Genomic DNA, 15,489 nt, shown 5'->3' with positions numbered 1-15,489 from the left:
AATCCAGGCAATTGCCAGAACTCAACTGATTGGAAGACACAAAATAAATAAATCAAAAACATAGCCTGAGGAAACAGATATTGTAGTATATGTGCAGGAGCTGTAAACCAGTACACTCCAATATATATCTTAGCTGCCATCATGGCTAAGAGTTAACAATGAGACCAACTATTTTAACTGGGTCTTTTGTTAGTAAATTACAGGTCTTGGCCAAAGGAGATCCCTTGGGGCTCACCCACCAGGCTTCCAGCAGTATAGCATCTTTCAGGATTACATTGTGGAGGCCATTGCTGAAATGGTTAAAGAAGGAGTTTCACAACTCCTTCTTTAGTGCTACAAAGATGATTAGGGGACTGGAGGCTAAAACATATAAGGAACGGCTGCTGGAATTGGGTATGTCTAGTTTAATGAAGAGAAGGACGAGAGGGGACATGATAGCAGTGTTCCAATATCTCAGGGGCTGCCACAAAGAAGAGGGAGTCAAGCTATCCTCCAAAGCGCCTGAAGGCAGGACAAGGAGCAACGGGTGGAAACTAATCAAGGAGAGAAGCAACCTAGAACTAAGGAGAAATTTCCTGACAGAACAATTAATCAGTGGAACAACCTGCCTCCAGAAGCAGTAAATGCTCCAACACTGGAAGTTTTTAAGAAGAGACTGGACAGCCATTTGTCTGAAATGGTATAGGGTTTCCTGCCTGAGCAGAGAGTGATTACAATAAGTCAACTTTTAAAACAACTGGATCTCTTTTTCAGGCTCTAGATTGGGGGAGAGGAGAAAGACAGAGCTATTTAGAGGAGTGCCTGAGTGATGCTTTGATTAAACTTGTACAAGATTCCAAATACTTGATTTGAATCAATAAATGTGCAAGTTCTAATGCCCATGAAAATGTATTAGAAAGGTTTTTTTAAAGAATTCTGACTGAGAAAATTCAGCTGATGAAAATATCAATGCTGCTTTGCTTCTTTTCTCAGGAAATATGCATTTTGCTAGTTATTAGTGAATAAACAATGTAATATTCCTCTGTTAAAGTTTCATGCACTGTTCTACTTTTCAGCAATAATGCTTCCAGGATGAAGCATCACGTGACTGTGACATACCTAATTTAAGAAATAATTTGAAACTTTTTTTTAAATAACCTTTTATGGTTCAGAAACTATATTGAGTATATATACCGGTACATAAAGTTATGTGTCATAAACTTGACAAAATGAGAAGTGGTAAATATTTCATGACCAAACAGGGAAAAGATTTTGTCAGGCTTTTTCTCATTGGTCTGCTCATGCACTGTTGATCTCAAGACTGCTGAGAAACATTATTTTGCTATTTTGTCTAGAATTCTTTTACCAATCACTTTGACTGTTCCACTGTAAATATTTCTGCAAATATTCTGTTCATTCAAGGACTGATGGATGGCACCTATTCCATAATGAGAAAAATGGTTATATAAATTGGGGATTATATGAGCTGAGTTGAAATATCTTGGGAAAGCAGCAGATCTCCATATAATCCTGTTTTTTGCACTCTGCTGGTAATGCAGCAAGGGCTTACCCAGTTTTACTTCCAGAGATTCTTAAATTGAAAGGGGTAGTGTCTTCTATTTTCTAGATCTTTCTGGGCTACCAACTTTAATTCTGAGCCCAAGCCATGCTGGAAGGATCTGATTTGCAGTATGCAGAAATGCAAGCTCATCGTCAAAAATGATGAAACATCTCCAATGTTCCCACTCCATGAATGTGATGCGGGATTGAAAGCAGAACTGCACAACACAACAAAATAAACACATGGGTATTTGTCACACTTCCTACATATGTAGGAAATAGTCGATTGTCAAGTGTTCCTGAGAGAGATGAAGCAAGGAATTTATAAATATAGATGAAATATTTGGAAGAAGCCAGAAACAATAAACATTCTATCCATATTCATAATAAAAAGGAAGCACTAAAGAGAAAAACACTAAAGAACAATGAGATAAAAGATATTATTCATAATATGAATATGAGGTTTTTCTCATATGCTAACTATACTGAAAAACTCTTCGTTTCCTGGCATAAAACAACAATGGTTAATCATCTTGTCGAGACTTTTACCTGGGTGAAAGGGTGTGCCACAGGGCAACAGTTTCTGAACCAAGGTAACCTCTATTAGGCTAATTCACAGAATACATCCACAATCTGGAATCCATGACTCATGGGGGATTGAAATTTGAGAAAGTTGTGGTTGCTTCAGTTTTTAGAATAACATTGAATAACAGAGTTGGAAGGGACCTTGGAGGTCGTCTAGTCCACGCCCCTGCTTGATTTCAGTTAAACAGCAGTTCAGTCTCTTCTTGAAAACCTCCAGTGATGGAGCACAAACAACCTCTGGAGACAAGCCATTCCACTGATTAATTGTTCTCGCTGATGGGAAATTTCTTCTTAATTCTTTTTAATAATTTCCACCCATTACTCCTTGTCCTGCCCCCTCGTCTCTATGACAGCCCCTGAAATATTGGAAGACTGCTACTCTAGTCCTTCTGTTCATTAGACTAGTCACTAGACTTACTTAGTTCCTGCAACTGTTCTTCATACAGTTTAGACTCCAGAACCCTTATCATCTTTGCTGCTTTTCTCTGCACTTTCCAGAATCTCAACATCTTTTTTTATATTTTAGTGACTAGAACTGGACACAGTATTCTGAGTATGGTCTTAACCAGGACAGTATAAAGCGGTACTATTGCTTCACATGATTTTGATACTATCCGTCTCTTGATGTAGCCTAGAACTGCATTGGAAGCTGCAGCACACTGCTGGCTCATACTTAAGTGGTGGTCTACTAAGACACCTAGATCCTCTTACTGTCACTTCTGTTGAGTCAGGTACCACCTATTCTGTAGAAATACATTTGGTTTTTCATGCCTAAGAATTTACTTTTCTCACTACTGATTTGCATTTTATTGGATAAGGCCCAGTGGTCATGTCTCTCAAGATCCTTTTCTATCTTGAGTATCTTCTAAAGTGCTATTCCCCCCCAGCTTGGTATGATCTGTAAATTTGATGAATTCCCTTTCTATCCCCTCACCTAAATCAATTGTGAAGATATTAAAGAATACTGGGCCTAAGACATAAACTTCTGGTATCCCACTGCATGATTCCCTCCATTTGAATGTAATTCCATTGAGGACTACACACTGAGTGCAGTTGGTCAGCTTGGTGTGAGTCCATCTGGTGGTAATGTCTATTTCACATTTTTTTTTATCTTATCAAGAGATAGACAAAAGCCTTACTGAAGTCTAAGTAAACTATGGCCATAGTATTTTCCTGATCCACCAATTTAGTCGCTTTATCAAAGAAGGTTTGTGTGACATGATAAATTTTTAACAAATCCATGTTGCCTTCTAATAACAACTTGGCTCATTTCTAAGTGCTTGCAAATCTGCTCCTTGCTTACCTTTTCCAGGATTTTCCCAGATATTAATGTCAGGTTGACTGATCTGTAATTTCCTAGATCCATTTTTTTCCCCTGAAGATAGAAAGCACATCAGCTCTTTTCCAGTCCTCTGGCAGTTCTCCCATATCCCAGGAGCTTTGAAAGGTTTTGTTCAGTGGTTCTGAGATCATATATGGGATGTAATTCATCTGGTCCTGGCCATTTGAACTAATCTAGAGTAGACAGGTGTTCTCTTACCATTTTCTTGCCAGTTTTGACTTGTATTCCTAGTCTGTCTTCTACCATATTACTTTTTTTTATTGAAAAGTTTTATACAAGTTTTTAACAATATCCCCCCTCTAAAATAACCCCCTTCCTCCCTCCCCCCTCACTTCCCAGAGCTGGTTACAGGGTTACAGATAAACAAACAAATTCTAAATAAACTTATCCAACTATACCAGCGGTTCTCAACGTTTGTGTGACGGCGACCCTTGTCACACAACGTTATGCGCATGCGCATGCGCGGCGCGGCATGCATGCGGGCGGGCGGGCCCCCCATGCGCGGTGCGCATGCGCGGTGCCGCCCCCGGAGGGGAGAAAATGGCGGATCGCCGCCTTTGGCGACCCCCGAAAAATGGTCGATCGACACCAAATGGGGTCGCGACCCATAGGTTGAGAACCGCTGAACTATACAAATAACAAAATCAATAATATGCTTTAACTCGTAACAATATAAGCAATTCCTAATTAAAAACTAAAAATTATTCATAATCTAAATAATACTTTTTAATCCCATATCAACTCTAACCCTTATTTACTCTACATATAATTTATCCATCTTCTCCACGCTGAGGTGTATATTTCTTTTAAACAACCATTCATCCATAATAAACACAAAATTTTCCCTCCAATATAACCCAACCAACAAACTTACATTCAGTAAACTTGGCTATTTGCTTTTTTTCCCCCACCCCTAAGTAAATCTATTAATTCCCTTCTACTTAAAAAGTACTACCATACTACTTTTGATAGGTTGAAAAAGCAACCTTTTTCTTTTTTCCTATGCTAAAAGAGAGATGCAAAGAATGAATGAAGAGACAAGAAATGATGGAGGGGGGAAGGAAAGGAAAAATCAACTCGAGAACATGTGACCAACCCTAATTACTGAGAGAGTTCCTCAACATGACAATACATGTCTTCAACAACAAAACCTCAACAGAGAAAGAGTGAAGCAAAATGCACAACTTGCACAATGTAATATATCTGATGATGTTGGTAACCAGTGCTTTTTTTGTATTAAAAAAAAAAAAAAGGTGCCGGAACTCACACACATCATACAACCCACCTTGCTTACTCTACAAGGTTCCATCCAAAAAAGGTGCCGGAACTCCGTTCTGGGCGTTCTATGAGAAAAAAAGCCATGTTGGTACCATGGCCAAAGTCTGCCCTCATAGTTGTACATTCCTGTTCCCTGGAGAAACTGCCAATTTTTGCTGTATGAAGTAAAGGTCAGGATAGGCAATTTTCAACCTCTACCCAATGAACCTTTCCATTTATATAACAATGAAGAGCCTATTGCAAATGAGTTCAGAAAGCGCATCAGACAACACAACTGCCTCTTCCAAATGACATTCTTTGGTGACAAAGAAGTCCTTCCAGTGAGGAATGGATGAAATCCATCTGTATTTATTCAAAGGAAAACTCGTCATTACATTGGACATTTAAAGACCCCAATCAACAAGCCACATTTACTGTATTCAAATTATTTCATGGACTCTCAAGACAGCATAGAACTGAGAATAGGTATACTCCATAATGATGGGATTCAACATGAGACTGTTGTATTGTTGGAGAAATTAGTACCATAAAAAACCCCTACATTGCATCCCTTCAGTTTGCAAAAGAACAAATTTGAGACATGCCAAAAGTTCCTGTTGTCATTGATCCTGACCGGAGATCATCATTTGAACATGAGAGAAGATTTAATGCACAAATTGTCAATGAAGTCACCATCATTATACCAAGCAACACTGAAACTGAACTAACAATCACAGCACATTATGTTGAAAGGATTGGAAAGTGATTTGCAAATAATTTGAATCCCATTGTTCCTAAGACAGCTTTCAATACATATCTTTATTTCCTCTTGGAAATGATGGCTGGCATCATCATTGCCAAATGATGAACAAAAAACTAATGGCAATGTGTTACTATGTACAGTATATTGAATCATGAATGATGTGTCAACTCTACAATGAATCGGGCTGCAGCCATTTTCTTCATTCTAAGTTGCCACAGGATTGGGAGGGGGATGGAAGATTTTCTACTAGTCTAAACATTTTACTGTCCTGTGGGAACCAAGGTCATTTCTGTCAGTTAGATAGGGGCTGGAGCATTTAATTAGAAAGCCCACCAAACTCTTCTATTGGGGAACATAGCTAATTGCATAGCTCTGGGGTGGGAAGTTCAACTTTGTAATATTGTTGCTTTCTGAAGGGAACTTCGGATTTGGTTTCACTTTTGACTGTGCCGATACTATGTAACAACCAATAAACATGTTCTTTGAGGAAGCCTCAAGCCTGATTTATTTGGTCTTGTCTATCGGAACTTTGACATCATGAGAATTAGTTTAATAACATTCCAAGAGGAGGATGTCTATTCCAAGAATACATGGTTGACATGTCTGCTAAGATTACAGATAAGAGATTGAGTTACAACTGAATGAATCAAGCTACTTTGAGATCAACCACATGCAGAGGCCTGACTGATGCATTGAATGAGGATGGTGATTTTGGAAACATCAAAAAGTGCATTCTCCCCTCTTTAACATTTGTTGGTGGACCAAAATATATGATAGAATAATGTCAAGAAGCCATGATGTATATATGGAAGTAGGGCAATGCTTCATTTTTTATTATGATCACATGTGAACTGGCCAGAAATATGAAAGCATCTTTTTTTTTAATCAGCACCCAAATGATTGGCCAGATTTAATTGCAAGAATATTGAACTTGAAGAGAAAGTTGTCTCCGAAATTCCTTACTGGAACACATAATCTCTTTCATAGATGTATGCTTAGGTACTAAGTGTGAGATACCAAAAGTGCCTCATTTACACTGTCTGCTGTGTAGTGATAAGGTTGTGGTACATTTGTGCAAACTGAAATACCAGAGCCAAAGATCCCGAACTGCAGAATTAGGTATTGAAACATATGATTCATAGCAGAAACTCAGCATGTTGGGGAAAGGGTACATGCAGTAAGAGGTGAGCATACAAAGTTTGGTAATGATTTATATGCTGTCTACAGGAGGTCTTCGGAAATGGGAGGATTTGAAGGACATCAAGCAAGATCATGAAGTCGAACTATAACTTCTCAATGGGTGGTATCTTATCATGCACAACTATTGGAGGCATTCACTTGTCATCTCAGTGTAGAAATATGCTCATCTATCAAACCCCTCAGATACATCATCAAGTATGCCATGAGGGGGAGTGATAAGGCTGTTTTTGCGTTTAATAGAGAAGACATCACACAGTACTTGACAGGCAGATACACTGAAGTTGTTGCAGCGATACTTGGATTTAAGATTCATGAGAGAGAACCATCCATTGTTTTCCTTCAAGTATACCTTGACAAGAGCAATCTGGTTTGGTCCTTCTGTCTGTCTGTTTATGTAAGGAAATATCTCTGAAAGGGTGACCCAATGAATCATGGTTTGTCTAGTAACCTTTAAATCTTTTCATAGCTCAGGAATCTAGGCCTCTTAAGGACCCTCTTCTCCCTAGCCTAGTCTAGCTCCCTGTTATTAACAATTGAAATTACCTTTTAATTTCAGAGATCACACAAGTGAGTACACAGTATAGTAGCTTCTTAAAGATTCTGTTGCCCTCTTTGGAAAATATTTCCAGAGAAACTGCCCCAACATTTTCTTAATGAACTATGAATAAAAAAGAATTTTCTGATTACATGCTGTGTTTTATCCAAAAAGTTACCTTAAAAAAAATGATACAAGTTTTCCTGTACTTTCCTCTATTTATCATCAAATTAGATATTCAATATGTATTTACATCTTTGACTAAAAATGGTTTTTATAATCTTTCTCTCCCCATCAGTCTTGGCAACTGTCTTTGTGAGAGGAGTTTGGGTTCTTAAACAGACTTTTCAACACACTTCAGAGTTCTCAGAATTTTTGGGGGGACATGAGATTATTTCTAAAAATAATTCATATGCATGTTTATACACCCACAAACACATTTCTTCCCTCTTTAATTTGTTCAGAGACATATTTCACTAAGCATCTTTTAAAATGAAAGGCTGACTGTTGCAGTTCTCTGGACTGAACTACTTCGTAATGATACGCAAGACAAGAAACAATCATGCAAAACAGGATGTGCATGTAAGATAAATTAGGTAGAAACAGTTTAATTTTCCTATTGGTCAAACTGTGCAAAGAAAATGGCTGCCATGGATTATAGATGAGGTCTGCTAGGTCATAAACATCTTGGTTTCCTGTAGCTCAGAACTAATCTATAGCTTCATGTCTTAAGGTTATACTATATTTAATACTGGTAGTAATAGTTTATTTTGATATGCCATATGAGTCTGGTTTCCAACAGACTTAATTAATGTGATCATATACAGACATCAAGAACAAAGGAAACACAAATGTATTTCTGTCAAGTCACAATGCAGCGGAATTAAAGTGGATCAGATGGCTGCAACCCACTCAGAACTGGGCCACAGAAGCGGTGGGCAAGTGCATGTGTGCACATGGCTCCACTTGCACAAACTTGTCTGCTATTCATACAGAAACATCCATTCCGTGCCACTGGTCTGCAAAGCTGGAAAGGTTGGGGACCACTAAAGTAGAGAATATTGTGCAAACTATCGTAATAGGTTTCTGGAGACATTTTTTTTTAAATTTCAAACTTTTCTAAGTAAGAGGAGGAAGGTTCTCCATATTGTTTTATATACAGTAATGCTTAAGAGATTTTGATTGAATTGCAGATTTAGAGGCAGAATCTCTGTAAACCTCAGAAGCTAAGATGGGGTGAAAAGCTCTTGTCTGCTGTGAACTATTTTGTATATATTTTAAAAACATTTGGGTGGCGACTTGTGAACAAGATGGACTTCTGGTTTGACCCAATATAGTTCTTATGTGAACATTCAGAGAGAGAGGGGGGGAGAGGGAGGGAGGGAGGAAACATAGAAAAGATTATATTATATTCCACTTGTAAATGTGGAAATTGGCTTCAGAGAAATTTGGTGATCACTTAGGAAGCTGACTCTTAGATAACTAAGAGAACACATATACTATAGCCCACCACATGGTAAAATTTTAGATGTACCAAAATATATACCAAATGTATTTTAAACTCACCTTGAAACACATCCATAGAATACATCCTTTGGCTTGATATAATTGAAGTATGTTCCCAGGCAGAACTAAAGTTGCCCAAAGCCGGTGTTTCTCAGAGTGTGGTCCAAGGACCTTTGTGTGTCCTCCAACATCCTCTCAGATATCCACAAAATCAAAATTATTTGACAGCTTATCTTCAAATATAATACAATATTAAAATACCATCAAACAATTGTGAGAAGTGGCAGTGAATGTATCCATTTTAATTTTTAATATGGGAAATATTGATAACTACAACCCATACAAACAAAAGCTCTTTTAGCAAGGCCTCCATAATTGTTAAGAGTATGAAGAGCAAAGTTTAAGAAATGCTCCTCTAGGTTAATCCTCTTAGCACCATGGATAGCTCCTAGCTATCCAATGAAATTCAGGTAGTCCTTAATTTACAATCATAAATAAGCCCAGAATTTTCATTGCTAAGCAAGACAGTTGTTAACTGAGTTGTGCCACATTTTGCAACCTTTTTTTGCCACAGATGTTAAATGAATCGCTGCAGTTAAGTGAATCATTCAGTTGTTAAATGAATCTAGCTTCCCCCATTGAGTTGCTTCTTGGAAGCCAGCTGGGAAGATTACAAATGGGGATCACATGGCTCTGGGACAGCGCAACCATCATAAATACATGTCTGTTGCCAAGTGCCTGAATTTTGATCACATGACCATGGGGGGGGGAGTGCTGCAATAGTATAAGTGCAAAAACTGATCATAAGTCGCTTTTAAAAAAACTGACATTGTAATTTCAAATGGTTGTAAATTGAGAACTACATGTACAAACTCTGTCCGGTAAGAGTTGGTGCATATTCCAAAAGTAGCAATTTCATGTTTATTATGGTAATGAAAGCATAACCCCTATGTCTTTTAGTCAAAAGGAAGTAAGTTTGACTGGAAGGTATATTTTCTGTTTTTAAATAACTTGTGGCTAGCTTTGCTATAACCCTGTGGGATTTAAATGGAAAGTCGGCAATATAGGCTTATTTCTGCGTTAATAGCACTGAGATGAAATAAACAAATATTGGGAAAGCTGAGAAGGACTGACCTTCAAGTATGAGTTGGGATTGGGGTACACCAATAAAACTAGGGGGACTGGGTACCCCTCACTTTAACATAGGATAAACAGGTAATTGGAGCACCTGTAATCACTATAGAAATGCTTCCCCACAGAATTTGCTGAAATACAATTGCTACCCATCCAGAACAACAGCCACAAGTTACTGACTCGAAGCCTCCGAACATATAATCGGTGTGATAGACGTGCTTCTTGTTTAAAATTATCAGTAATTTAGTATAGTCATCACAGTTGATTAAAACTTATACCACCGACTGAGCTCATTTATAGTTCCCATGGTAACTACTTCCAGTAAGACATAGCAAATCACCATGTCAATTGATTTTAAAAAGCTTCAGACAAGCTTGACAAACATATTTGTCTTTTGTTTATTGTGGTGGCATTTCATTGAGGATATTTGCATGGGAGACTTTTTATCCTGTCGCACCTCCATTCATAACACTCTTTGCAAGCAATTTGCCAGGCCAGGGTTGATTTAAAATCAAATTAAGAAGCATACCTACTTTGCATTTGTTGTATGGCCTTTTCCTCACAATCCAGAGGCTGTGGTCATTCTGATCAGGAAACGTTTTATATATCAACACCACTGAACCAAGGTTTCAACTTAAATTGGTAAGAATTGTTTCTTTTGATAGGCAAAGAATACTATAGACAGTCCCCAACTTATAACATTCATTTAGTGATTTCTTCAAGTTACAACAGCACTGAAGAAAGTAACTTATGACCATTTTCACACTTATGACCATTGCCTCATGCCCGTGGTCATGTGATCAAAATTCAGCTGCTTGGCAACTGATTCATATATTGCAGTATCCCAGGGTCATGTGATCATCCTTTGCAAACTTCTAACAAGCAAAGTCAATGGAGAAGCCAGATTCACTTAACAACTGTGTTACTGTATTAACTTAACAACTGCAGTACGAACTGTGGCAAGAAAGGTCATAACATTGGCCAAAATTCACTTAATAACTGTCTTGCCTAGCAACAGAAAATTTGGGCTCAGTTGTATTCGTAAGTCGACGACTACCTGTTATGTATTTTCAAAAAAGCTAAAATCCCCTTCAGGATCAATCTGTTATTTTCCACTTCAGACTAGATTCCTATGTACTGATTGGATTCCTATTACAGATTTCACTTTCACAGTTACATTCCTTTTTCCTATTGCCTGAGTGAAAGTATGCATGAAAGAGAAAAAAAATGTGTTTGTGGATGGAAAACCCACATTTTGATTTGGACCCTCCATTGAATTATGCTATGCAGGTCATAAGAGTTCAGTTAATTGAATTCTGAAACAGCTCAGTTGTTGCCGGTGTCAATCAAAATAGATTCTGGAGGGTCTTGTGGGGCATGTACAGTAAGGTTGGTGTGACTTGCGCCCCTCTTCCACCTGACTCCTGTGCGTCTGCTCACCAATCTTGGCAGTCTTTCTTGCCTTGACTATGGCTAGAGTTGAATTCAACCACGGTGTGGTGTATCCGATCGGCTTATGCTGCTGCCTCTTCCCCAATTTTTCCACCAGCTTCTTTTCTCACAGGTGGCTTCGTCTTTTCCTCACTTTTCCAGGGTGTTCCAAATGCACACATTCTGCATGTTCAGAGACCGTGCATGCCTTAGTCCTTGCACAGATCTGGCTATACTGAACACAGAATGATCCAAGCACAGCATGTTTTGCCCAGCCTATTGAAACAGTATTTTAGAAAGCTGCTAGTCAGCTTCAAGCAAAAACCCACTTAGTCAATATTTCTGAGTGATTTGGGGCCAGCCAATAGTTACATTGTTGTAACATAGTTGTTATAAAGATAATGGTATAAGGTTTCCTGCCTGAGCAGGGGGTCTGATTAGATGACCTCCAAGGTCCCTTCCAACTTTATTATTATTATTATAAAATGGGAGAGATATCAATGCAGCCCATCTCGAGGAAGAGAAAACTGTGCCCTAATTTGTATGTTAGTTTTAGAGATTTCAAAGCACTTCGATGGTCTCTGCAACCTTTATATCAATTATATTAATATTGATCAGTATTACTCTTACTGTACTAAAGAAAGGGAGATGCATTTAAAAACAGATGTAAAGGCCTATGTAGGACTAGCTTATGGCAAAACAGCTCCTGGCTCCAGCTTCTGTTAATTATTCACCCAATGTCTTTTTGTTGGAGTACAAAAGCTGTCTCTTAACACACTTTGCTGGCTGCAGATAATTGGAATTACAATCCCACACATCTTCAGTGCATCAGGTTGTGAAAGGTCATAAACCGATTCTCACAATCCTCTTAATTTCTATATGAAAATGAGAACCGGAATGTCTTATGTTGTCCTTTATATGTTAGAAAAAGTAGAGCTTGGGCTACTTTATACAATAAAGCATGATACACAAAATAGTGCTTGAACTACAATCTCTCCAACTTTTTGAATGTGACACAAGATTACCTGCATTAAACTTTTAATTAGCATTACAAATAAAATACTAGTTTATATTCATCACAAAATGTGATCAGAGGCTTGATCGCACCGGTAGCTTCTTCTCGTAAAGGTGGAGAGGGCAGAATGCAAGTCACATTTAGAGCCAATGCCTTACTAAATGCAATACTTTACTTAAAAATGTAAAAAAAAAAAGGAGAGGAAAACTTCTGTCATCTTGAGGGCTGCATACAAGACCAAGAAACATACCTAGTTGGTAGCACTCTCACCTGAGATTCAACTAGGTTACTGATTTTGGTTTTTTTTCAAATTCACATGCTTTAATTTGGGGCAATGTTTATATATATATTTTTAACTACGGAAAAGGTAAGAAACTCTATTGTGTCGTTCCCAGAAGCAACAAAAACTAAATGGTAGTTATTTCTCCTCAATATCGCACTTTCCCCAAAACCTAATTTTAGTTTTTACCACACCTGAAAGGTTGAAATATTGTTGCAAGCACCAGATATGTCAAGGCAGGCAGAGATTGGGAATTATTGGGTTCACCTATACTCATTTCTTTTCTCTGTTTGCTGTTTCTTCTCTAGAGCGAGCTGTAGATCACAGGCAATCAGGAGCCAGGCAATTTTTCCAGGCTGACACACACATATACATTCACACATGTAGATACATAGACACCATTTCTGCCCACCCGCTTTGAAAATCAAAGAATATAAATTGTAGAAATGTTAAGGCAGCAGAGAGGCCTTACCTTCGTTTCTCTTCTGCCCAAGCTATCATCTCCTCTCCTCCCCCCCCCCCCCGTCCCTGTCCCTTCCCCGGATTTCTTTCAGGGCATCAAAACAACAGGGAACCCTAATGACCAGGGCTTCTTCTGGCATTTACATTTTATTAACATATATTTCATTAATTGTTTTACTCTTACATTATAATCGTCTGGTGGTTTATTATTCCTTTTCATTTTCCTGAAAATAAATAGAGAAGTGAATTCTGTTAAGCTGGAGGCTTTCTGGAGTTTTACTTAAAATTCATGATTGGATCACTATCTCAGATCTTTGAAAAAAAAAAAGCAAAAAAAAAGCACAGCTGTTTCAAAAAACAAAAACAAAAACAACAACAACAAACAAAAGATGGCATTTGAAAGAAAGACTACCATAGCCTTAGTTCCTGGCTAGGCAAGCTGAGAGGAAGCACGAGGAATCTTGTTCTTGAAGTAATCACATCGGATATAGGTTACCCCCCAAAAATAATAATCATATTCTCATTTAATTGTGTAGGTTAAGTCAGTTATAAATGGATCCCAGACTCTGGCTTGATGCTTAGGAGCACAATCAACTATTTAACCTTCCCTGAGTTAAATGCCACTTGGGGAGGGACAGGCATGGCAACGGGGGGGGGGGGAGGGGGGAGGAGACAAAGATTAAATGTTCCAGCAGAGCTGACTCTCGACTCAGCAAACTGGTGTATAAAATCACCACTTATTCATTTCCATCACTAATTTTGCAGCTTGGGCAATGGCTCTCAAACTATGCAGAAAGCAGGCTTCATAATGAGAAGGTAAGGAGGTGGATTTTGCAAGCACGATAATGCTCAGTTCCATCACAGAGAAGATGAAGAGGATGGCTCCCTGCTCTTCATGGTCGCAAGACTTTCTCTTTCACGCTTCTCCACAGCTTTGTGGACATCTGCCCTTGGAGCCAGTGCCAGAAGAATTAACACAATTCAGGCACAATTCACACCATTCAAGGAAGGCCTTCTGATTCTTAAGCTACTGAGGCAGTTTCCTATGTGAGATTATTTCTCTTTAGGTTTGGGCAGTTCATGGTGTCTGTAGTATGGGAAATCAACTGTTCTTTGCAGTAATCACGTGCCCTTGCAAATATAAAAGTCCTGGGCACGTACAGAGCTTGCCACTGTGCAAGTGTCTGAAGCAGAAAAAGGACTTCTACATGGGCACTGGCCTTAGGCCTGCTGCAAGGACCTGCATCCATTACTAAGCTGATCAATAGCACTTCCGTAAAACAGAACTGGGGAGGGAGGGCGGATTTAAGGCAGTGGTACAATAAGTGAAATCTTTATTGTCTATGCAGAGGTAGCAGGCCATTTCTTGTGCTTAAGGGGTTCTACCATGGGTAAAAGGAGCAGAGGGTCACTGCTTAAGGATGGAGAGGGCATAAAAGGGGAAGGTCTTTTGCCCTGTAATGCTTTTTTACATAGCTACTCGGAGGTACACCCGTTTTCCAATGAACACCACAGAAACTGGGGTAGTTTTCTGTTTTCCCTTTCACAGTGGCAGCCAACTCTATTATCTGCAGCATTAACATTCTCTCTCTCTCTCTCTCTCCTTTAAGATTCTCATTAATTTTTTTTTCTTGTCTCCGGCAGGACAGGGAATGACAGAGATGGCCAGTGGCACACGGAGTGGAAAGATATGCATGGACTATCCAAATCAGGCAACCTGCTAGCATGCAACTGCCAGGGCAGCACTTGGCACAAAACAGATAGCAGCCACAGACTTTCTAGGAAGAACACGTGGAACAGTAGGTATGTTCAGAATTCATTCCTGATTTAGAAGGAAAAACCCCATCCCTCTTCCGAGAAGTTTAAACAACCAGAGACGCAGTCATTAGTAGTGGTGGTGGTGGCGGCGGCGGTGGAACTCACTGAAAATTTAAATTCTCCTTTTCCAATAGTTCCTGGAAGTTCTGGCTTCGAAGAAGACCACGCTTCTCTCCCTCCCCTCTGATACTGAATCATCAGTAGCCAAGTCAGGAAGAAAAAAAAAATGTTCAAGTTACGGGGTTGCACAGCAGCAGCAGCAGGAGCAGCCAACACTAACATTCAAGTCATATTTTCACTATGTACATCGTAAGTGAGGCATGGTTTTGCCTGCCAGAAGATGTCCAGCCCTGACAAAGCAGTCACACGCTGTTATCTGATTCGTTTCTCTACCGAGTAGACAGAGATGTAGTAGTCATTGCTCCCAACTGCCAGATGAGGCTGTGGATACAAAAAGAAAAAAAAATGTATATTATATACATAGGTAGAGGTTGTTATTGTTGTTAGTTGCGAAGTCGTGTCCGACCCATCGCGACCCCCTGGACAACGTTCCTCCAGGCCTTCCTGTCCTCTACCATCTTCTGGAGTCCATTTAAGCTCACGCCTCCTGCTTCAGTGACTC

The 15,489-nt window shown here is 39.1% G+C and overlaps 1 protein-coding gene across 3 annotated transcripts in view; it reads right to left on the bottom strand.

Moving 5' to 3' along the window:
* Positions 1-13,177: 13,177 nt before the first annotated feature.
* Positions 13,178-15,489, bottom strand: part of RPTOR (regulatory associated protein of MTOR complex 1) — a 425,821-nt gene continuing 423,509 nt past the window's right edge. For all 3 annotated transcript variants that reach the window (XM_039346112.1, XM_039346121.1, XM_039346131.1), the window contains one exon: positions 13,178-15,308. In XM_039346112.1, the coding sequence (XP_039202046.1) occupies positions 15,240-15,308 (69 nt within the window). In that variant the 3' untranslated portion in view covers positions 13,178-15,239. The remainder of the gene's footprint in view (positions 15,309-15,489) is intronic.

The sequence above is a fragment of the Crotalus tigris genome, unplaced genomic scaffold (genome assembly GCF_016545835.1).
Source record: "Crotalus tigris isolate CLP2741 ecotype Arizona unplaced genomic scaffold, ASM1654583v1 scf7180000017551.9496454, whole genome shotgun sequence".
In the NCBI taxonomy this organism is placed as follows: domain Eukaryota; kingdom Metazoa; phylum Chordata; class Lepidosauria; order Squamata; family Viperidae; genus Crotalus; species Crotalus tigris.
The sequence above is the reverse complement of the archived record's forward strand: the minus strand, read 5'-3'. Positions and strand labels throughout refer to the sequence as shown.